This window comes from Podarcis gaigeae, assembly GCF_964106915.1.
Source record: "Podarcis gaigeae genome assembly, chromosome: 9".
Classification (NCBI taxonomy): domain Eukaryota; kingdom Metazoa; phylum Chordata; class Lepidosauria; order Squamata; family Lacertidae; genus Podarcis; species Podarcis gaigeae.
In genome coordinates, this window is record NC_139685.1 from 73,241,811 (window position 1) to 73,266,225 (window position 24,415).

At 42.5% G+C, this 24,415-nt stretch overlaps 1 protein-coding gene across 4 annotated transcripts in view; it reads right to left on the reverse strand.

Annotated features, from left to right (window-relative positions):
- CTNNA2 (catenin alpha 2) overlaps positions 1-24,415 on the reverse strand; it is a 542,805-nt gene that overhangs the window by 471,593 nt on the left and 46,797 nt on the right. For all 4 annotated transcript variants that reach the window (XM_083756416.1, XM_083756414.1, XM_083756415.1 and 1 more), the window contains exon 2: positions 20,922-21,028. In XM_083756416.1, the coding sequence (XP_083612542.1) occupies positions 20,922-21,023 (102 nt within the window). In that variant the 5' untranslated portion in view covers positions 21,024-21,028. The remainder of the gene's footprint in view (positions 1-20,921; positions 21,029-24,415) is intronic.

Below are 24,415 nucleotides of genomic sequence, written 5' to 3' on the forward strand. Positions count from 1 at the left end.
CTTCTGTTTACATTATCAGGTCCTTGTACTACTATCTTATTAGTTTGCCTCTAGGGAGTAATATATTTAGAAGGCTTGGGAGAGCTGTATTATCCCTCTTACAAAAAATAAAATAGAAGACAGTGTCAGAATACAAGGCTTCAATGTTGGAGTCAAACAAAAGTACTTATACAGGCTACATCCATAGTAAAGGTACCCTGCCCGTATGGGCCAATCGTGTCCGACTCTAGGGTTGTGCGCCCATCTCACTTAAGAGGCCGGGGGCCAGCACTGTCCGGAGACACTTCTGGGTCACGTGGACAGCGTGACAAAGCTGCATCTGGTGAGCCAGCACAGCACACGGAAACGCTGTTTACCTTCCCGCCAGTAAGCAGTCCCTATTTATCTACTTGCACCCGGGGGTGCTTTCGAACTGCTAGGTTGGCAGGCGCTGGGACCGAGCAATGGGAGCGCACCCTGCTGCGGGGATTCGAACCGCCGACCTTTCGATCGGCAAGTCCTAGGCACTGAGGCTTTTACCCACAGTGCCACCCACATCCCATCCATAGTAGAAATACACAAAAGACAGATACAGAGGCAAACCACAACCAAGTATACTGGGCTTTGATGTGAGAAACACAAGTTGCATATTTATTCTAAGCTGGTTGACTTTGGGCAAGTCTCAATCTCTCAGACCAACCCAGGGTGATCCAACACATGGCAAGTGGGCCACATTTGGAAGCCCCAGGGCAGGGAACAGGAAGCAGCTCCTAGGGTAGTAGTTATGGCAGCATTGGAAAGGAGGTGTGAGGACTCTAATGGGGTCCTAGAACCCTCTCATCTCCTTCCCAAAGCCTAGTTAGTGCTTTCCCAGCTTTGGAAAGGAGGTGGGAGGACTCTAGGACCCTGTCAGAGCTCTCACACCTCCTCCCCCAAAGCCAGACTGAGAAAAAATGCCAGGAAGGAGGGAGTGGAGGGGTCTAGATGATAGCCTCGCAAACAGCAGAGACATGGCAATGCTGCTGCTGCTGCTCAGTTAGGGGAAATCCTCATTCTCTCCTGTGCATGCAGATCAAGGGCCTGGCTGGGGCTGGAGAAGGGGAATCAGTGGGATGGGGAGGAGCAACAGAGTAGTGGATCTTGGCAGTGCAAAAAAAACCCCTGCCAAGCAAGAGGAAATCCGGGCTCCTGATTTTAGATTGGTGAGGGGGAGATTTTAAAAATCCCCACCTCATCCAACACACACACAGACATCAATAAGGAAAGGAGAGCTGTTATCTGCCTCTTCCCCACACCCCCTCCAGGTAGAGAGATAGTCCGAACTGCATGGGAGGGATGGGGTGGGGTGGGAACAGTTTGGGGGGGCACTTTGACTCCTGTTGTGTGCTTGGATCTTTTCCAGGTGGATTTCAGGGGTCAGATTCTCTCTCACTCACTCATACTCACACACACAAACCAATCCCAGGATCTCCCACATTTCTGTGCTTTGCATCCATCAATCTGTCAGGTACTCACCCTGAGTTTACCTGAGACTGGGAGTAAGTCTCATTGAACACCAAGTAAGTATCACAGAATTGTGCAGCAACTGTGCCTATCTGTCAACCTTGGAGGAAAAGTGTAAACCAAATATAATCCATCAGCAAATGAAGTAAGAATATAATACATAGGCTGGGTTCTCAAGGTGCAGGGGGGACCTGCCTATGAAACTGTAATCAGAGACTGCCTGTATGATTTCTGGTGACTGGGTGTGTGTGACTGTATTGTTCCAAGAGAAAGAATGCAAATGTCCCCCAAATTTATACATAACCGAAGTGACTTCCTTGTTTAAGAAGTGTGCTCGGTGGTTAATATTTTTGTGAGGCTTCTTTTACCTTCTGCAGGATACCTCCTGTAGTGAGGGTGTCATAAGCATATTATAGACTCAAATAGCCCTTATTTTCCTTTATCTGCCTTCCATCAAACACTATCAGGAGAGGATGCATCAAGCACAATTTGACCAAGCATCATGTATCAGGGATCCCAAGAACACTTCTACAGTAGTACCAAGATCTGCTACAATTGGATAAGAGATCCAAGGGTCCCACAGTTTGGACTACACATTTTCAAATTTTGTTATTTCTCAGTATAATCAAGCTCTATCACCCAGTATCAAATTTCAGACTATTAAGGTGAAAACACATCTGAATAACTAAGGAACTGTTGTTCCAGTATGGCACCATCACATAATGTAAAAATTAACATGCTTAACTGTAACATGAATACAGTGGTACCTCAGGTTAAAAATTTAATTCATTCTGGAGGTCCGTACTTAACCTGAAACTGTTCTTAACCTGAAGCACCACTTTAGCTAATGGGGCCTCCTGCTGCTGCCACACCGCCGGAGCACGATTTCTGTTCTCAATCTGAAGCAAAGTTCTTAACCTGAAGTACTATTTCTGGGTTAGCGGAGTAAGTAACCTGAAGCGTATCTAACCTGAGGTACCACTGTAGTGGAATATTCTGCAACTGGAATATTATAGAATTAGTTCAGGAAAATGTGTATATATTGTTTCACTTAAAGAAGTGCAGGCAAATATACATAAAAGTTATTGTAAAAGTGATGCTATTCATGACCTGAACCCTGAAAGAGGCAAATATGTAGCCAACTCACTTCCTACCAAACCTAATTATTGATTATAGAATTGCCCTGCCAAATATTGTATCTGTCCTACATTCCATTTACTGCTTGTTCCCCTTGGCTCAGAAGCATAATTAAGGTGTCAGGCTCTGAATGATACAAATTAAATTCCCTTTCAGGGTCAAATCCTATTACTCCATGAATCTTGGTGAATCATAGAAGTGAAGATGCAGACTCCTGTGCTAAATTAGGAATGGACAATTGGTTCAGCACCAAAGGCTAAGTAGGAAGTAGATCATGAGCCACACTAAATTTGCATATTTTTTTTTTTTTTTTAATAAATTTTTATTAGGGGTTTTTACAAAATAAAGTACAAAGATAAACAACCTTTCTTTTATCTCAACAGAGTTTCATAACTTCTTTGGACTTCCTCACATCTCCCGCTGCCATTTTCATCATCATAAATTTTTCCCAGCAATTTATCATCTAATTTGCAAATTTTATAACCACTTATTTAAATATAATCCTCTGTAAATTAATTTCTCTTAATCTCACTTTACATCCCATTTCAATCCGATTTTGTGGTGGCCAATTATTTATGATCAAACATCCTACTTAACTTTCCACCAAGTCACAATATTTTTGTAAATAAGTCTTAAATTTCCTCCAATCTTCTTCAACCCTCTCTTCTCCCAGGTCTCGAATTCTGCCAGTCATCTCAGCCAGTTGCATATAGTCCATCAGCTGCATCTGCCATTCTTCCAGAGTGGGTAGATCTTGAGTTTTCCACTTCTTGGCGATAAGTATCCTTGCTGCTGCTGTTGCGTACAAAAAGAATGTTCGGTCCTTCTTTGGCACCATCTGGCCGACAATGCCCAGAAGGAAGGCCTCTGGTTTCTTAAGGAAGGTATACTTAAATACCTTTTTCAGCTCATTATATATCATTTCCCAGAAGACCTTCACCCTGGGACAAGTCCACCAGAGGTGAAAGAATGTTCCTTCATTTTCCTTACATTTCCAACATTTGTTGTCTGGCACATGGCATATTTTGGCTAGTTTAACTGGGGTCATGTACCACCTATATATCATTTTCATTACATTTTCCTTCAGAGCATTACATGCCGTGAAGTTCATCCCCGTGGTCCACAACCTTTCCCAATCCTCAAACATAATATTATGCCCAATATCCTGTGCCCACTTTATCATGGCCGACTTAACCATTTCATCTTGTGTATTCCATTTCAACAGCAAGTTATACATTCTTGAGAGTACTTTAGTCTTAGGTTCTAACAATTCTGTTTCCAACTTCGATTTCTCCACCTGGAATCCTAACTTTTTATCCTTTTTAAAAATTTCTTGAATCTGAGCGTAGTGTAACCAGTCTCGCACTTTGTCTTTCATTTTTTCCAAACTCTGCAATTTCCAATTGTTGCCCTCTTTCTCTATTATTTCCCAATATTTCGGCCATTTGGCCTCCATATTGGGTCTTTTTCGGGCCTTAGCCTCCAGAGGTGATAGCCATCTTGGAGTTTTATTTTCCAATAGGTCTTTGTATTTTGTCCAGACATTAAACACTGCTTTCCTGACAATATGGTTCTTAAAGGCCTTATTGATCTTAACTTTGTCATACCATAAGTATGCATGCCAGCCAAATGCATTGTTAAAACCTTCTAAATCTAACACGTCAGTGTCCTCTAGAAGTAGCCAGTCTTTTAGCCAGCAGAAAGCTGCGGCTTCGTAGTACAACCTTAAGTCTGGCAGGGCAAAGCCCCCTCTTTCTTTCGCATCAGTTAATATCTTAAACTTAATTCTGGGCTTTTTGCCCTGCCAGACAAATTTAGAAATATCTCTCTGCCACTTCCTGAAGCACTCCGTCTTATCCACAATTTGCAATGTTTGAAACAAAAACAACATCTTAGGCAATACATTCATCTTAATAGCAGCAATTCGGCCTAACAAAGAAAGCTTCAATTTTGACCAACTATCCAAGTCTCTCTTAATTTCAGACCAACATTTTTCATAATTATCCTTAAATAGACTCAGATTTTTTGCTGTTATGTTTACCCCTAGGTACTTTACTTTTTTAACCACAGTTAGTTCTGTTTCTCTCTGAAACCGTTCTGACTCTGCATCTGTCAAGTTTTTTCCCAACACCTTAGTTTTCTGTTTGTTTAGTTTAAAGCCCGCTACCCGACCAAAGTCCTGAATCAATTGTAACACTCTTTTTGTACTAGATTCTGGCTCTTGCAATGTCAAAACAAGGTCATCTGCAAAAGCTTTAAGTTTATATTGTTTCGCTCCGATCTGAATCCCTTGCACCAACCGGTCCCCTCTAATCAAGTTCAAGAGCACCTCCAGGACAGAAATAAACAGCAAGGGGGAAATCGGGCAGCCTTGTCGTGTCCCTTTTTCAATCTTAAACTCTTCTATAACCACATTGTTGACTATCAGTTTTGCCTTTTGTTCTGAATAAATCGCGTCAATCCCATTTTCAAAACCCCGCCCCACTCCCATTTCTTTTAAATTCCCCTTCATAAATTTCCAAGAAATATTATCGAAGGCCTTCTCCGCGTCTATAAAAATTAGAACTGCTTTAGTGTTAATATTTGTTTGCAAAAGTTCCAAAATGTCAATAATGTTCCTTGTATTAGCAAATAAATGTCTTCCTGGGAGAAAGCCTGCCTGGTCTTTATGAATTATCTCATTTAAAACTCTTTTGAATCTTCCTGCCAAAACGTCAGCAAATATTTTGTAATCCACATTTAAAAGGGAAATGGGACGGTAGTTCTTAAGTTGTGTCTTTTCAGTTTCTGACTTTGGTATCAATGTGATAAAAGCTTCCTTCCACGATTCAGGCGCCTTCTTTCCCTCCATAATTTCATTGCTGACCTCCATCAGTGGTTGAATCAAATAGTCACTTAATGTCTTATAGTACTTGGAGGTCAAGCCATCTGGCCCTGGAGACTTGCCCAACTTCATATTCTGAATGGCCTGTTCTATCTCTAGTCGTGTTATTTTACTATTCAGGAGTGATCTATTTTCTTGTGATAGTTTTTTAAGTCCATTTTTCTCCAAAAATTTTGCAATCTCTTCCTCCTTTTGTGGCCCTTGAGTGTATAATTTCTTAAAATATTTCTGGAAACATTTTCTAATTTCCGCCGGGTTCTGAATATTCCTTCCTTCTATTTCCAAATTTGTTACTATGTTCAGCTTTTGTCTCTTCTTCAACTGCCAAGCCAGCAGTTTCCCACATTTATTAGCCGATTCAAATGTTTTTTGTTTCATTGATTTAATCTTCCATTCTATTTCCTGATTTATCAGTTTGGAATATTGTGCCTGATGAAGTTTAATTTCTCTCAAAATCGGCTGTGACTTCGGGTTTACTCTTAGTTTCTTCTCTAACTCTTTAATTTTCCCCAAAATCTTGTCCTTTTTCTCATTTTGTAGTCTTTTCTTTATGGCGTTCTGTTGTATCAAGAACCCTCTCATCACAGCTTTGCTTGCGTCCCAGATTGTTCTTTTTTCCACAGCAGTGTTCAAATTTATCTCAAAATAGTCCTTTATTGTTTTTTTGGCCTTCTTGATAATCTCCTGATCTCTAAACAAGTTGTCATTCATCTTCCATCTAAAGGAGCCGGTTGGTAATAATGTCATGTCCATTTTCAACGCGTTATGATCGGAGCAGGTCTTTGGGCAGATTTCCACTTTCTTCACCTTAGGAGCCAGACCTCTAGAAATCCATATTTGGTCAATTCTTGTCCAAGTCAGTTGGGCTTCAGAGAAAAATGTTCCTTCTTTCCCTAAGGGGTTCTTTGTCCTCCATATATCAATCCAGTCCATGTTGTCTGTCATTTCAAAAAAGGTCTTTGGTAGTCTGCCTTCTTTAGTAACCTTTTGGCTTTGTGACCTATCCATGTTTGTAGAAACGATCCCATTCATATCTCCCATCATAATGATGTTATCATAGTCCAGATAATCCAGCATAATCTCATGCAACTTCTTGTAGAATTCTGATTTCCCTTCATTTGGAGCGTAGATTCCTAATATCAAAATTTTCTCTCCTTGGTGCTGTATTTCAATTGCCAAAATTCTTCCATGTTCATCTTTAAATAGAAATTTTGGTGAGAGGCTCTCCTTTGCATATATCACCACTCCTCTCTTCTTAACTAAGTCCGAAGATATAAATTCTTGGCCTAACCTTTTATTTACCAATATTTTTCTGTGGAGCCTAGTCACATGTGTTTCTTGTAAACAAGTAATGTCTAGTTGCTCCTTTTTTAATATGTGAAAGATTTTCTTCCTTTTTTCCGGACTGTTGCAGCCATTTATATTCCAACTTAAAAGTTGCAGAGACATCCTGGATAGATCTGTTTAGTTTCCTTGGGATGGTATTTTGTTCTGTGAGTCTTCAGGGTTCTGAGGTACAGGCACCTGTGGTGGTTCAGGCCCTGAGGGTAGTTCAAGTCCTTTATGAAGGTCCTCTCCGTAGGCAGTCAAAAACTTGTCCCTATCTTCCAAAGTTCTAATTTTAATCTTCTTCCCTCTAAAGGTAAAAGATAGTCCTTGGGGAAAATCCCACCTAAAGATGATTGAGTTGCTTCTCAGCAGTTTTACTAAGTCCAAATATTCAGATCTAAGATCCAACAGCTGTTTAGGAATGTCCTTAAAAATCTCAATTCTTTTGTCCGAAATGTTCAAGGAGCTTCCGTAGTGCAGGCCCAAAATCTTGTCCCTTTCCTCCTTTGATCTCAACGTAATCAAACAGTCTCTGGGCCTTTCTCTCTTTGTAAGTCTTCCAAGTCTGAAGGCTGACACAATTTTAAAGTCTTCCTCCTCTAGACCCCAGAACTTGGAGAATTCTTTGGTCAGAAACTCAGCTAGATTACCTTCTTCCACTTCTGGTATCGATCTTATCCTTAAATTAATCTCCCTGTTCCGAAGTTCCAACATGGAGAGATAGGTCTGGTGTTCCCCAACCTGCTTACTGAGCGGCCTTACTTCTTTTTCCAACTCTCCCACTCTTTGGCTGGTCTCTTCGGCCAGTTTCTGATTTTCACCTGCAGCCTCCTTCAGTTGTCCGATTGCTTGTGCATTCTGTGCAACTTGCCCAGATAATTTGTTTAAAGTTTCTGTATTAAGGTCAATTTTCGCAGTTTGTTGGTCAACTTTCCTCTCCAAAGACTCCAATTTCTCAAGAATTCTCTCTAATACAGAACCAGATCCTCCTGAGGCCATCTCCTCTAGTTGTAAATCCTCAGTTTCTTCCTCCCCTGCCTGTGACAGGGAGGTAGCTTTTTCCTCCGAGGGCAAAGTGGGCACAGATGATCTGCGTGCTTGTGAGGCTGCAGTTACGGTTGTCAGAGTTGTTTGTCTGGTTCTTAATCCCTTTCTTTTTGCGCCACTCATTCCAAAGTTATCTAGCAGTCAAGGTCAAGCTGAGTTGTTCCCATGGGAAAGCTACGGCCCAGGTGGTAGCAATCAAACAGAGGGCCGGGAAATAGAAAGTAAAACAATGTTTTTGTTGTAAATCCTCAATCCTCTAGGGGGAGCATAAAATGTCCTAGGAAGAAGAGTCCATTCCACATACGAAATCTGAACCAATACTTAGGGATCTTCACAAGAGTAGTTTTAGCAGAGTTGGTTTTAGGTTTGCCACAATATTTCAAGTTGTGCTTACTGGAGTTCCAAAATGCAAGAACGTAACCATTCTGAGCTCCCTCAGACTGTCTCAAAGTTTAAATAGAATGTATCCAAATTTGCAGTCTGACAGTTCTGCTGCTCAGGCAGTTCTGACACCTGGGCTTCTTAAACAGAATTGTAATCCACAAAGAAAGGAGTATATAAGTCCTAATAAAAGTCCAAAAATCAATTGCTTACAGTCTTTAAAGGGAAAAGTAATTTCTGCGGGTGCTCAATCTGAGCTGTCAAAAGTTCTCTCTATGCCTCCACTCCTCCTGCTCTTTGCTTTAAAAGTCAATGGCTGCGGAGGACGGACTTCCTTTTCCTCGTCTCTCCGCTTTCAGCTTATTTTCAATATTTTTAGTCCCGAAATTTAGTAAAGTCCTCAATTACTCACGGGTTGTTGCGTTTTAGAATCTTGTGTTGAAGGAAGAAAGGTCGGCGCTCACCGGCAACGGCAGCGCGGCTTCGCTCCGCTGAATGCGCATAGACCCACAGCGCCGCTACCCCCTCTGCGATCCGGAGCCCCTTACGGGGTTCCCTCAACGTTTCGGGGGTAGCTCCTGGCGCCCGCCGGGTCCCGAGACCGCAGGCTTCCGCTGCCTGCGGTTTTCCAGAATGGGTCTCCGCTTCGCCGTAGCGGACGACCCTTTTCCAGCGTAGCTTCCCTCTCCCGGTTAGGAAAGGGCAGCCATTACCGTTCGCGCCGCCTCCGGCTAAATTTGCATATTTTAATTGCATGTTATTAACATATTATGGACAGCATTTTCATGAACCTGTAAGAAATTAAAATGAGTTGACAGATACCACTAGCTCTGCCACATTCTTATTATGTAACTGATACTTTCAAAGGTTAAGTGTGAGAGAGCCAGTGAGATAGATGATCTTAGAAATCTTGAGTAGGGCGGGGGGGGTGAATTTCATATCTACTTGCTTCTTTATATTCCCAAACCATTTAGTAACTTGGAGTTCTTCCTTCCCAATTTCTGCTCATCTGCAAAAGGGCAGCAAAAATTCAAAACAAAACTGCTCATGTACACTATGCTAAAAACAATAAGATTTAAAGAGTCTAATGGGAATCTATAGGTTAATTTAAAAAATAACTGGGTGTGGAAGGAAAAGCCTTAAGTGTTTGCTCAACTTGCTGTGCTCTTGGTATCTTCTCTGAACCAAACCTACTTAAATATACTTCTGATTCCAGTGTTCATTTTATGGCCCTCCTACCGCTTCAGCCTCTTAATTGCTAAGGCCTGCAGCTAGAGCCCTGCATGATTCAGCACCAGGGCGCTGTCCAAAGAGCCGGCTTTGGCGCTAAGCTAGCAACTCATACTGTCCAAAGCTTCCAAATCTAGAAGTCATTTCTGATTAGGGTCCAAGGAGTACGATACTCTTTCCTTGCCAGCTTAGCTGTCAAAAGGCATTCTGACTAGCAACTTCCAAAATTGCTCTGGTTTTTCTGCCTCTAATTTGATTTGCCCAGCATCACAATTCCTTTTTTTGCACACGTATTTTCAACTTTCACAGAATGTGCCAGTCTTAATTACATGTACATCAGCAACAAATTAGTTATTTATTGCAATATATGCAAGTCATCCTGTTTCAGCTGAAACCCAAACACTGAGCCTTTGGTAGAGGCATGTTTAAATCTGCAAGACTGAACCCATCACTGATTTTCAGCTGGGGGCATTTTTGCTTCTTCGATGCCACAACTGTTCACTGTGCTTTGGCACCAGTCCTCATTCCTATGGGGTTTTCAAAACTCTGCACATATGAGCCTTGCTGAAGGGGCAACTGGGAATCTTGTCAATTCTCCCAGGGAGCTGGCAAGAAAAGACTAAGCCAGACTGTTTGGCTCTTTGGTCAGTTGGCCTTCTATGCACAATGAAAACATATGCCAAGAAAGGTAATGAAGATGATGCTTGAGGTTCTCCCCCGCCACTTAATGGATCCAAATGGTTTCCAGAGAGTGGTAGGGGATGCTTTATCCCATGTTGATGGCCTTTCAGCCGATTCCCTGGTGGCCCGCTGGAATGTGGAGTTAACCAGGGCTATTGACTGTTTGGCTCCGAAGCGCCCTCTCCAATTGCATGGAGCCCGGAGAGCCCCATGGTTTTCCATGGATCTGAGGGCAATGAAACAATCGTTGAGATGGCTAGAGCGCCGGTGGCGGATAACTCATTCCGAATCTGACCGGACACAGGTTAGAGCTCAACGTCGAGCCTACCAAGTGGCATCTGCAGTAAACAGCAGCAGGAGACTTTTTCAGGTGGTTCACAATTTAGCGGAACCACCTGCAACATAAGGGCCCAGTACGGGCCACATGTTCTCCTGCAATGATTTTGCAAAGTTTTTTGCAGATAAAATCGCTCAAATTCGGGAAGAAGTAGACTCCACCGTGGGAGCAGGGCCAGGGCGGGAGAGTGCTAGAGTCCTGTCTAGTCAAGTTGTGTGGGATCAATTCCAATCTGTTACCTCCGAGGATGTGGACAGGCTGCTTGGACGAGTGAAGCCAACCACCTGTCTCCTGGATCCTTGCCCATCCTGGCTTATAAAAGCTAGCCGGGAAGGACTGGGCGATGGGCTTCGTGGGGTGGTGAATGCTTCCCTCCGTGAGGGAGCCTTCCCAGACCCGCTGAAAGAGGCGGTTATTAAACCGCTTCTTAAAAAAACATCTTTAGATGCGGCCACGATGGCCAATTATCGCCCAGTCTCAAACCTTCCATTCTTGGGCAAGGTGATTGAGCGAGTGGTTGCTGAACAACTCCAAGCACGCCTGGAAGAAGCGGACCATTTGGATCCCTTCCAGTCGGGATTCAGGCCTCATCATGGGACTGAAACTGCCTTGGTCGCACTGGTTGATGATCTCCGGCGGGCTAGGGACAAAAGTGAGAGCTGTTTCCTAGTTCTGCTGGATCTCTCAGCGGCGTTTGATCCCATCGACCATAACATCCTTCTGGATCGTCTTGAGGGGCTGGGAGCTGGGGGCACTGTCATACAGTGGTTCCGCTCCTTCCTCCTGGGCCGTGTTCAGAAAGTGGTGGGGGGGATGAGTGTTCAGACCCCTGGCCGCTCACTTGTGGGGTGCCTCAGGGTTCTGTCCTCTCCCCCATGCTTTTCAACATTTACATGCAGCCACTGGGAGAGATCATCAGGAGGTTTGGGCTGGGTGTTCATCAGTATGCAGATGATACCCAGCTCTACCTCTCTTTTAAATCAGAACCAGTGAAGGCGGTGAAGGTCCTGTGTGAGTGTCTGGAAGCGGTTGGGAGGATGGATGGCGGCTAACAGATTGAGGTTGAATCCTGACAAGACAGAAGTACTGTTTTTGGGGGACAGGAGGCGGGCAGGTGTGGAGGATTCCCTGGTCCTGAATGGGGTAACTGTGCCCCTGAAGGACCAGGTGCGCAGCCTGGGAGTCATTTTGGACTCACAGCTGTCCATGGAGGCACAGGTCAAATCTGGTACGTAGGGCAGCTGTGTACCAGCTCCATCTGGTACGTAGGCTGAGACCCTATCTGCCTGCAGACTGTCTCGCCAGAGTGGTACATGCTCTGGTTATCTCCCGCTTGGACTACTGCAATGCGCTCTACGTGGGGCTACCTTTGAAGGTGACCCGGAAACTACAACTAATCCAGAATGCGGCAGCTAGACTGGTGACTGGGAGCGGCCGCCGAGACCATATAACACCGGTCTTGAAAGACCTACATTGGCTCCCAGTACGTTTCCGAGCACAATTCAAAGTGTTGGTGCTGACCTTTAAAGCCCTAAACGGCCTCGGTCCAGTATATCTGAAGGAGCGTCTCCTCCCCCATCGTTCTGCCCGGACACTGAGGTCCAGCTCTGAGGGCCTTCTGGCAGTTCCCTCACTGCGAGAGGCCAAGTTACAGGGAACCAGGCAGAGGGCCTTCTCGGTAGTAGCGCCCGCCCTGTGGAATGCCCTCCCATCAGATGTCAAAGCGATAAACATCTACCTGACATTCAGAAGACATCTGAAGGCAGCCCTGTTCAGGGAAGTTTTTAATATGTGACATTTCAGTGTATCTTTTATCTTTGTTGGAAGCCGCCCAGAGTGGCTGGGGAAACCCAACCAGATGGGCGGGGTACAAATAATAAATTATTATTATTATTATTATTATTATTATTATTATTATTATCTCTTTAATGCCTATGCCAAACACAGTTTATGAGGGCTAAATTATGTACTTACTAATACAAACAAAGGTGTCCAAAATGTAATCAACCTAACACTAATTTATGGTTTGAGACAAATTCCAGTAACTTTTGTAGATATATTTGCAAGGCTATTGAGATAATTTTAACTGACTTCCAATATAATCCTAGTGGAAGTCGGTTTTAGAGGATTAAATAATTGTACAATTTCACCCGTACTCACAACTACTCGCAAATTGTCCCATCTATAGAATAAGCTTTATTTTCCTTAATCTAAAACCAGAAAATTTAATCAAAGCACTACACAGTGATGTGGAATACACACACACAAACACACACACACACACCCCTTTTATATATTGTGGCCGCAAAGCAGCTCACGAAGTAAAATACAATGCAAAAGTACACAACAAATCAAATTTAAAACAAAGAAGTAAATGAATAAACACAATTTCAAAACCTAACCAGATTTGAAACCAGTTGCCAGGATTATAATAAAAAACTCAGCAGACAAAAGGCTCAGTGGAACAGAAACACTTTTAAGGTCTTCCCAAAAGCTTCCAGAGTTTAAACATCACAAGAAAGACACTCTACAATGAGCAAATGACCACAGAGAGTGCCATACTAACCAGTGAAACCTCAGATGATTGAGAAACTGGGAGCATGTGCTCAGAGAGCATAATGTTTGATTTACTTATGGATAAGGAGGATCCCAGTTTGAATTATACCACCATCATAAATTCAGCAGTTAACCTTAGAAAATACCACTCTTTCTCTCTTACTGCCCCACCATCTGCAATATAGGGGTGATAATACTGACCTGCTTTGCAAATTCATTAAGATTTCAACAAACTAATATATAACAAGCTAATATAAATATTCAACAAGCTTTGCATACTCTATAGAGTTCGGCATAAATTTTAAACAATGTCAGATTGTGGCCCCAGTCACTTTAGATTTTTTAAAAAAGGTAAATGATACCATAAATTTCACCCAGAAACTAACTGGGAATTAATGGGTATCTGAAGAAGTGTGCATGCACACGAAAGCTCATACCAAGAACTGACTTAGTTGGTCTTTAAGGTGCTACTGGAAGGAATTTTTTTGTTTTGACTATGGCAGACCAACACGGCTACCTATCTGTAACTGGGAATTAATGAAACTCCTTTAAAGCAAGTATAAATACAGGCTCTGTGACCTGCACCAGTAAATAACTGAGCAACCAAATTCTAAAACACCTTGAAATCTCTGCTCTTCAGTGGCAACACAGCAAAGAACACTACAGTGATCCAATCTGAAATGAACAGAGCACAGAAAACAGTGACTAGTGTCCAACATTTCCTAGGAGAATTGTAGGAAGTTTTCCAGCCAAAGCTAGGAAAAAGGATTCTCATCCACATATGCCAACTGTGCTTCTAGAAGTACTGCCAACTAGCTGACCTGATTCTTGAGGAAGACAGTGATTCTGTCCAAAAAAAAGGTCCACTTACTCCAATAAACCTGTCACCAACATCTTGATCTGTGGGCTAAAAAGCACCCTAATCACTGGACAATTTTGGACATTTTTCTACATAACCATTTTCCTGTATGAGTAACCATTGCAACAAGCTGAATCATGACATCTGGGCAGTACAGGTGAGGTATGATTGAGAGGTGGAAGATTATTTCTGTCCTTGACCTTGCTGCCAGCAAGGAAGCAAAATGAGCTGCCAACCGTATTTATTTAGATTGGAAATTTTCATTTCCCACCCTGCCAAGGGCAGAGAAAGACTTTGCATTTCCATCTTCTTAATGAACATTTACCAATCCTATTTTGTTATTCTTTCCTAATGGCTTTCTTAAGATGAATATAAATCTAATTCAAGAGTTGTAGAAAGGCACTGTCAGTGAGCAAACATTCATAACTATTAGACAAAATTAAATAATTGAAGTTCAAAATAACAACCCCTCCATTTCAAGAAGACATTCTAATTCCAATCCACAGCTGCAATCTGTACTGGTCCCATCAAACTATATGGAAGAAGGATAATTCAATTCCACAAAATGTATTTTGGGGAGCACTTAGTTCCCAGAGGGTGATGCTTGGGGAGTGTTTTTAAGTCCTGTGAAGCCTTCAATGTAGAGTTCTCCAGGGCTCTATTTTATTCCCCTATGCTATTTAAAATCTGCATGAAACCGCTGGGTGGGGTCATCCAGAGTTTTGGAGTATACTGTTAGCAATATGCTGATGACACACAACTTTATTTCTCCTTTACATCTGCAAGTGAGGCAATGGATGTGCTGGACCAATGTCTTGCCTCGGTAATGGACTGGATAAGAGCCAACAAACTGAAGCTCAATCCAGGTAAGACTGAGGCACTGCTAGCGGTCAGTTCCTCAGACTGGATGGCTGGGAGGTTGACTGCTCTGTAAAGGGTTACACTCCCTTTGAAGGAGCAGGTACATAGCTTGGGGATACTCCTGGATCCGCTGCTGTCACTTGAAGCTCAGGTGGCACTGGTGGCTCAGAGTGCCTTCCATCAGCTTCGGCTGGTGGCCCAGCTATGCCCTATCTAGACAAGGATAGCCTAACTTTACCAGCATCTTCGTAACCACAACTCCCTCATAGCTGCTGAGGTCCTCTCATAAATTCCGCAAAAACAAATTAGAGATGAGCTTGCAGTCTCTCCAAATCTGGGAGAGTTGTGTACAGCTATTAACCAAATGAAAAACAACAAAGCCAGTGGACCTAATGGGATAGCTGCCAAAGTCTTCAAAGTGGGCGGAATTGAACTTACACAACTTCACAAGCTCATCAAAAAAATCTGGGAGATGAGATCCCAGCAACGTTAAAAGGTAAAGGACCCCTCACAGTTAAGTCCAGTCGCAGACGACTCTGGGGTTGTGGCGCTCATCTCGCTTTACAGGCCAAGGGTGCCGGCATTTGTCCGCAGACAGTTTTTCCGGGTCATGAGGCCAGCATGACTAAGCCGCTTCTGGTGAAACCAGAGCAGCGCATGGAAACGCCATTTACCTTCCTGCCAGAGCGATACTTATTTTTCTACTTGCACTTTTGGCGTGCTTTCGAACTGCTTGGTTGGCAGGAGCTAGGACCAAGCAACAGGAGCTCACTCAGTCGCGGGGATTCAAACCGCCAACCTTCTGATTGGAAAGCCCAAGAGGCTCAGTGGTTTAGACCACAGCACCACCCACGTCCCTAAAGGTAAATTATCAATCTCTTTAAAAAAGGTGATAGAACAAATTGCAAAAACTATCAAGGCATTTCTTTATTAGCTGCAGCCACCAAATTTTTGCAAGGATTTTAGCAAACTGTCTCCTAACTATATCCGAGAAATCATATATCGAACAGATGAAAAGCTCTTTAACTTGAGTAGGCTGAAAGCAAAGAGTAAGGTGACCATAACCTCCATCATAGAGCTTTAATATGCTGATGACATAGTGCCTGAGCACTCAGAGGATATCCTTCAAACCATCCTAAATATCTTTGCAGAAGCTTACAAAAAGCTCAACATCCAAAAAACCAAAGTGCTGTACCAACAAGCACAAAACAAACCCTCTGCAGAGCCATAAATCCAATTTAATGGTGTAACACTGGAAAATGTTGATCACTTTTCCTACCTGGGCAGTCATCTTTCCACAAGGGACAACACTGATGCTGAAATCCAGCATCACCTGAGCTCTGCAAGTGAAGCTTTCTCCCAACTGAAGTACAAAGTGCTTGAGGATTGGGACATTCACAGGGAAACCAAAATGCTTGTTTACAAAGCCACTGTACTACCAACTTTACTTGTGAAACGTGGACCACTTATAAACACCATCTCCAACTCCCCGAAAGATTCCATCAACAGCGTCTCTGAAAAATTTTACATATCACTTGGGAAGACAGGCGAACTAATGTCTGTACTAGAAGAAGCAAAGATCACCAGTGTCAAAGCAATGATTCTTCAACATCAACTTTGTTGGACTGGTCATGTGCGAATGCCTGATCATCATCTTCCAAAGCAACTACTCTATTCCGAACTTAAAAATGGAAAGCGTATTGTGTGGTCAACAAAAGAGGTTTAAAGACTCTCTCAAGGCAAATATTTAAAAATGTAGTGTAAACACCGACAACTGGTAAACACTGGCCTGCAAGGGTTCCAGTTGGAGAACAGCCTTTACCAAAGGTGTCATGGACTTTGAAGATACTCAAACTCAGAACGAAATGGAGAAACGAGGTAAGAGGAAGGCACATTTGGCAAACCCTCACCGTGATCAACTCCCACCCAGAAACCTGTGTCCCCACTGTGGAAGGGTGTGTGGATCCAGAATTGGCCTCCACAGTTACCCACAAAGACACCACTAAGACCTTGTTCATGGAAGACAATCTTACTTGGCTATGAGTGATCGCCAAAGAAGAAAAGAAGAAGGAGCCTAACTTCTGTTGTTTATGCTCTGGTAACCTCTAGGTTGGATTATTGTAATACGTTATACGCAAGGCTGCCTCTGAAGATGGTTTAAAAGCTTCAGCTGGTGCAGAATTCTGCAGCCAAGTTGCTCACTGGGGCAAGACGGTTTGAGCATCTTACATCCACCCTGCCCTGACTGCACTGGCTGCCAATTAGCTTCTGGGCCCAATTCAAAGTCTGGTTTTGACCTACAAAGCCTTAAATAGCTCAGGACCTCAACGGTCACATCTCTCCACATAAACTAACCCAGACTCGTGCGGTCATCCTCTGAGGACCTTCTTCACGTGCCTCCTCCTCATGAGGTCCGGAGGGTGGCAACAGGAGAGTGGGTCTTTTCTGCAGTGGCTCCCCATTTGTGAAATGCTCTGCCCAGGGAAGTTTGTCTGGTGCCTTCATTATATACCTTTAGGTGCCAGGAGAAAACATTCCTCTTCAGGCAGGCTTTGGTTGATTAATAGTCCACAGACTTTAAAATATGTTTGTGGGGGATATTGGTTTGCTGTTTGTGTTCTAACAATTTATTTGTGCTTTTACTTTGTATTTTATTTTGTGAACTGCCCTAAGATCTTGTGATGAAGGGCAGTATATAAATCAAATCAAATTAATAAAGATAATAATAAAGATGATAATAATAAAGGTTCTTAAACCAAGGCATGCTTTCCCATAGTGGGGGATTCAATTTACCAATGAAGCACACTCAACAGGAAGTGGAACATGTTCTGCTTCCAAGGCAAAGTTCACAAACCAAAATACCTACTTCTGGGTTTGCAGCGTTCTTAATCCAAGTTGTTCATAAACTAAGCTGTTCTTAAACCAAGGTACCACCGTACTGTGCAAGATTTCAGGAAAACTGGCTACAATTTCTCATCTTTATCTGGTGAAGAGCATATATTTTAATGTTCATTGATATTGCTCCTATTACTATCATTATTTTTCTTAATAATTCCCTGGTTCATGATTATTTGCAGAAATGTTTCCTTGCAATTATATCTGAATGGAGTCCACAGTATTTATCAATTGCTACAGATTAATATTTAAAGTATTATATCCTACAAAATTGCATTTGACCTTCTTTCTCACCCTTTCATATTCTGGGCATGCCTTAGACTCTTCTGCAGTAAATACTTTGTGCTTCTATAATTTGGATTATGATTATATTTCCATATCTATCTTGTACAAATGACAAAATGGTCTACAAAACACAAATGCGTGAGAGATAAAAAATAAGTGTCTCTTCACATAGGAGCAATAGTTACTAAAGCACTCATTTATTTCAAAATTACACAATAGGCAGCCCTAGTGCTTCTCCAACTACTAATCAAAGTGTTTAATAATAATAATAATAATAATAATAATAATAATAATAATAATTTCTATTTATACCCCACCCTCCCCAGCCAAGAGAATGACTGTGAAGAAGGGGGGTGGGGACATATTATTTTTGGTATAAGCAACTGTGAAACAAATTGGTAGCAGGCATTTATTCTAATGATATCAAAAAGGAAAAGTTTTTTCCTTAATATTTTGCTGCAATAGTGTTAGTATAGGGTTACCAGATGTCCCCGTTTCCCAGGGACAGTCTCCGGATTTGCAAATCTGTCCCCAGACAAATTCAGTCCCCGGATTTCATTAAATGTCCCCAGGAAACGTTACACCCTGCTCTCCTGGAGTAATATGCAGCTGGGGTGGGAAGGCAGGCAGAGGCAGAGGTGGGTGGGGAACCTTGCCTGGCAGAGAAACCGTGTGCCCTGCGCCCCTCCTGGGCAATGGCGCACCGCCCACCTGTCACTCCTGAGCCTCCCCCGATCTCCTGCCCCCTTCGTTTTGAGAGATTGCAGATGGGCGGCCGTTGCCCAGGAGAGTCTGAAGGGGCACTATTTCTCTGCTGGGCAATGTGCAAAGCTCTTCTTTCGAACGCTGTGAAACTCTCAAAATGAAGGGGTAAGGGGGCAGGAGATCGGGAGAGGCTCGAGAGTCATGGGTGGGTGGTGCGCAGTTGCCCAGGAGGGGCGCAAGAGGTGTGGTTTCTCTGCTGGGCAAGGTGCAGAGGGGTGAGATGACTTTGATCCCTTCGGCCAACTGGAGCGGCGGTGGAGCTGACGCAGAGCTGCGCAGCTGAGCGTGAGAGAGCATGAATGAGAGTGTTTCCCCGATGGCCAGGAACTGCAGAAGGCAAATTGGAGCAGGGAAGCCTTATGTTCTTTTAAGTTGAGGCTGCTTGAGTTGAGGTACCTCCATTGCAGGGGGTTGGCCTAGATGCCCCTCAGAGGTCCTTTCCAAATTTGTGATTTTGTGAACATCCCACAGTCGTATTCTCAAACTCTGCTTCCAACTCCACCCCCCAGGTTTCTCTCTCCTCCGGACTTCTCAAGACAGCAAAACAGCTGATGTATAGATGTAATTAGGGATAATAAAGCATGTAACTTTTTTAAAAAAACAAGTGTCCCCGGATTCATTGAAATAAATCTGGTAACCATATGTTAGTGTCAGGGAACTGTCATCGGAGCTAGAGGCAGAGGGAAGGCTCCAGAGGGATGCCGGAGAGGATCCCAGTAGGGAGAGAGGCAGCCCATCTGCTGGGGAAGGAAATCAGCGTAACACCAGTGGAGAAGGGGGGCAGATGGGGGAATCGGAGAGGAGGCTCCAGGACTCTTCACCGGAGACCAGCGGGGAGAGCACGGGTCCTCCGCTGCCCACACCCTCCCTGCGCAGAAGACTTCCGCGCAGGGAGAGTAGGAGGAGACTTGGCGCCAAAGAATTTCTTTGCTGGAAGAAGTTCAAGAAACGCCCACTGACGGATTCTGCCAGCGACTGAGACACGAAGTGAAGGGCTGTCCAGACAGAAAGGGTTCAACCAGGTAACCTAGCCAGGAGTGGTGGCAACTTACGCACAAGCAACCCCTTAGAACCATTACAGTTAGTAAGCCACAAAAAACCTAGGAAAATTAATAGCAATATTATAATTTATATAGAACTACAATATACATGGGACTTCACATGCGAACAATGCACAAAAAATAGGCTTGAAGCTCAAAGAGCTTGCAGCTTAAGTTTTCACAGATGTGGAGGCAAGGGGACAAAGTCCTCAAGAGGCAGCAGTCTCTCACGGGCCATCCAAACTGTATCCTTTCACAGGGATGGTCCTGGTTGCTAATGTGAAATGGTAATGTGGAATGTGGAATGTGGAATGGTAGCTTCCAGCGAACATACAGATCTGGGACTGCTCTGCTTCTGACAGCAAGCTAGTGCCAAAGTACTGGCGAAGTTGAACCACAAGTTAGGCTACTATATAATACTCATTTATAATTCATTCTATTATTGTTTTTATAAAAAATTATATATCGCTAGTCATAAAAAATATCAGAGTAGATTGCAATAGTTATACATAAAAGCATTCGATAATAAATCGTTTAACTATTATAGAAAAATGTATTTTAAATTGCCTGAATAAGCCTGTCAGAATATAAAGGTTTTCAGCAGACATCTGTTAAAAGTGTGGCCATTGACAGATGCAATCTCCCACCATTTTGTAACTTGAATGAACATGGAAAAGCCTTATCACATGTTTAAACAAAAGGTTTTTGTTAATTGAACACTTCTGATAACTATGGCAGCAAGCAAACAACTATGAATGATATTGAACTATTTAGACATGCAACCATCATTAACATTCATATCATGTACTGAAGGTTTTCTTCACCTTATTAATGCTAAATTACTATCCACATTTTAGTTTATGATTAGTTGTGACAAAGAAAACCTGACAATTCAAGGCCACCCATCATAATTCAGAGCATTATTCTTTCTGACTTGAAATTTTGCTCACCCTCTCCCTCAGAATCAAAATGTTGGTGAAGCCTGAAAAATGTGCAATACTGTACAACTATTTCAGCTAAAGATATTATTTAACCTACCTTGTCTTTCTGTCTTGCATTCATGAGTTAACAGTGCTCCCACCATACTATAAATACTGAAAATTATGTAAAGTATGACTAAACAAACAGAATAGCAGCTAATGCTGTGCTTACCTGTGTAACTAGTGGCTCCAACAGTCTCTCCACAGTAAGGGTCCTGATTTCCAAACTTTTGGGATCCCATTTTAATATGATAGGTGAAGTTGCAGAAGTCATGCTCCCTAGAGCAAGAAAACAATAAATCAGTCAATTATGATTCTAAACCTGTGTACATAGTTGCATATAACTAAGAACTTAAATCAAGACTCAAACTAGAAAGGAGTTACATTTACTAATTATGTATAGGAACAACAACAACAACAACAACAGAGATGGTTTACATTCCCTATAAGAGTTATTTCTGATTTGAATCAGTAAGACAACATTTCTACAAATGTGTTGTTGGGGTCTTTTTAGCCAAAGATTCTTTTTAAAAAATAAAATAAAAATCCTGTAAGACACTGAGAAGATGCTATCTCCTAGTTTCCTAAAAGTCTGATGACAATGATGTTGACTTAGGGCTGGTTCCAGTGAATACGAACTCATTTTCCATTCCACAGCTATAATTAACAAACTTTTTGTGAAAAAATACATCAAAAATTTACATTTAAGGAAGCATTTTTGAAGTTGATGTGTAGCATAGTAAATATGTGTTGAATAAAAAAAATAGTAATTTCAACTGCTCTTTCAGTTTACAATATATTCTACTTTCTTTCTTTGGGTCATATTTGCAGCCATTTTGATTACTGTACTCTGTTGGAGTCTTGAGTGGCTGTATCCAAATCTAGCCTAGAGGCCAGAAGGTGTCCAAATAGAAGCAGAAATCTGGTGCTAAGTGAAGTATGCATCCAGCTGAAGGTCAAGTCCCTGTACAAAGTTTGACCAGTCCAGAAGCATCATACTATTGCATATGCCTGTTTCTATCTGTGTATGAAGAAGATTCAGCATAGAAGATCTATGGCAACTACATCAGGCTAGGTCTCCTATCTAGGCCACAAAGTTCATAGTTTAATATCCAGAGTCCCTTGGCAAGCCTTTTTACGTACGCCATTTGTATCAGTGAGGATGATAGACGTAGTTAGAAGTATGTAGCTTAGTTTTACCATTAAATTCTTGACTTAAGTACAATTTGACCCATCTAGACCACATTGGTTCAGATAAACCCATCCAAAGAAAAGGTCCTGTTCAGATGTTTAACAACAATCCATGATTTGTTATTATGAAAATAAGTCTACATAAGTGCCATGGTTTGATACTCAGGTTTTCTAACTATCCGCTTTTAAAAGCAAGCACAGTTCCCTGAATTAAGACATAATGGGAAACTGCAGTTAGTTCAAAAATAGATCATAGAATTTCAGGGTTGGAAGGGACCGCAAGGGTCATCTAGTCCAACTCCTTGCAACGCAGGAATCTTTTGCCCAATGTGGGGGTCAAACCCATGAGCCTGCGATTAAGAGTGTCGTGCTCTACCAACAGAGCTGTAGGCTGGGTGCTTTTGCCCTTCTACTCATATACACAGAAGGGGAGGGGAGGAGAGCAAGACGAAGGCTTATGCAGCTTCATTTTTGTAACAACAATCATGGTTTCTTATGTCTGAACAGACATATCCTGTAAACCGCTTTGTGATCCTCAGATGAAGGTTAGTATATAAATTTAATAAATAATAATAATAGGTTAGAGGGACCCCTGACTGTTAGGTCCAGTCGTGGATGACTCTGGGGTTGTGGCACTCATCTCGCTCTATAGGCCGAGGGATCCGGCATTTGTCCGCAAACAGCTTCTAGGTCATGTGGCCAGTATGACTAAGCTGCTTCTGGCGAACCAGAGCAGCGCATGGAAACGCTGTTTACTTTCCCACCGGAGCGGTACCTATTTATCTACTTGCACTGCGTGTTTTCGAATTGCTAGGTTGGTAGGAGCAGGGACCAAGCAATGGGAGCTCACCCTGTCGCGGGGATTCAAACTGCTGACCTTCCAATCAGCAAGCCCTAGGCTCTGTAGTTTAACCCACAGCGCCACTTGCGTCCCATAAATAATAATAATAGGTAGGACCAAAAAATTCTGCCAGTTCTCTGCAGTCTTTTACCTAGCATAAAATCCTTTCTAAGTACTATAAAATGCTACATAGCTACCTCATATAAAGGATTATAAATATTAGAAAACAACTTTGCATACCCTAGGGGTGTGCTGTCTAACCTAAAGACAAACAACTAAAGAGGTTAATCAATTCGTATTCAACCAAATAATGGATCCTATTATGGATATCACAGTGATGTATGGAAACAGAACTCAGTTACAAATATGAAGGAGATTGGGGGGGCAGAGAGAAAGATAGGAAAAGAAGGAAACAAAAATATGTGGGGAGGATTGTGGGATTGTTGAAGAGACAAGCAGAGGTAACAGAAATGAAGGTAGAAATTTAGAGAAAAGAAAGGCAGCAAGCATCAAGAAACATATCAAGAAAACACACATTGCTTGTAAGCACCTCTCATTATTCACCGACAAGCAGTGCAACCCCCCAAGAGATGACAGAGGGGGCCCAAGCTGTCTTTTACCCACAGAAAAAAATTGGTGCAACTCTGGCAGATATTTCCAATGGATGTTTTGCACCACTAAACTTCATGGTTTTGACATACTTTTGTTACATGCTTTTAAGTTTTATAACCTTTCAAATGATTTCTATACAGTGGTACCTCGGGTTAAGAATTTAATTCGTCTGAGGTCTGTTCTTAACCTGAAACTGTTCTTAACCTGAGGTACCACTTTAGCTAATGGGGCCTCCCGCAGCCGCCGCGTGATTTCTGTTCTCATCCTGAAGCAAAGTTCTTAACCCGAGGTACTATTTCTGGGTTAGCGGAGTCTGTAACCTGAAGCGTCAATAACCTGAAGCGTCTGTAACCCGAGGCATCACTGTAATGTTAATAGAAGAACAGAAATAACACTGACCTGCAGACTTACTTTGGTGCAGGCACATGCCAAGAAACAAATGACTGCCACACTTTAGCTTTAAATAATAAACACACATGACACACATACACAGGGGTGGGGGGCGGGGGGCAGGATCACTGGCAACCAAGGACCAGTTTTGGTCAACCTAAAAACAGACGGACTTAACAATAGTGTTTTTCAGATGTTACCATAAAGGTTGTGTAGAAAATAGATAATTTGAGATTGCACAAGAGATAAAACCTAGCAACATAATCACAGTTTAGGAATAAAATAAAAAAGGGCAAGTGTGCAAAGCTGCAGTACACTAGCCCTGGGCAGGAATGACGTCTACAAACGGCATATGTGTCACACATAACTCACACTGACTTTGCTAGCATTTTACTTCTACAGCTTGGACTACAAACTATTCTTAAATCTAAAAATTATTAAATCAATGGCTGTGCAGTCATAGTTAAGATTTGTAGTTGTGTTTTTTCCACTACCCGGAACAAAGAGGGGGAACTCTAAACTACAGATTAAGCATATGGACTGGAAACATTTGTCCTGAAAAAATGGAAATACAGCATTTCTTCTCTTTTATCAAGAAGGATTCATACAAGAGTGGAGGAAGCAATGCTTAC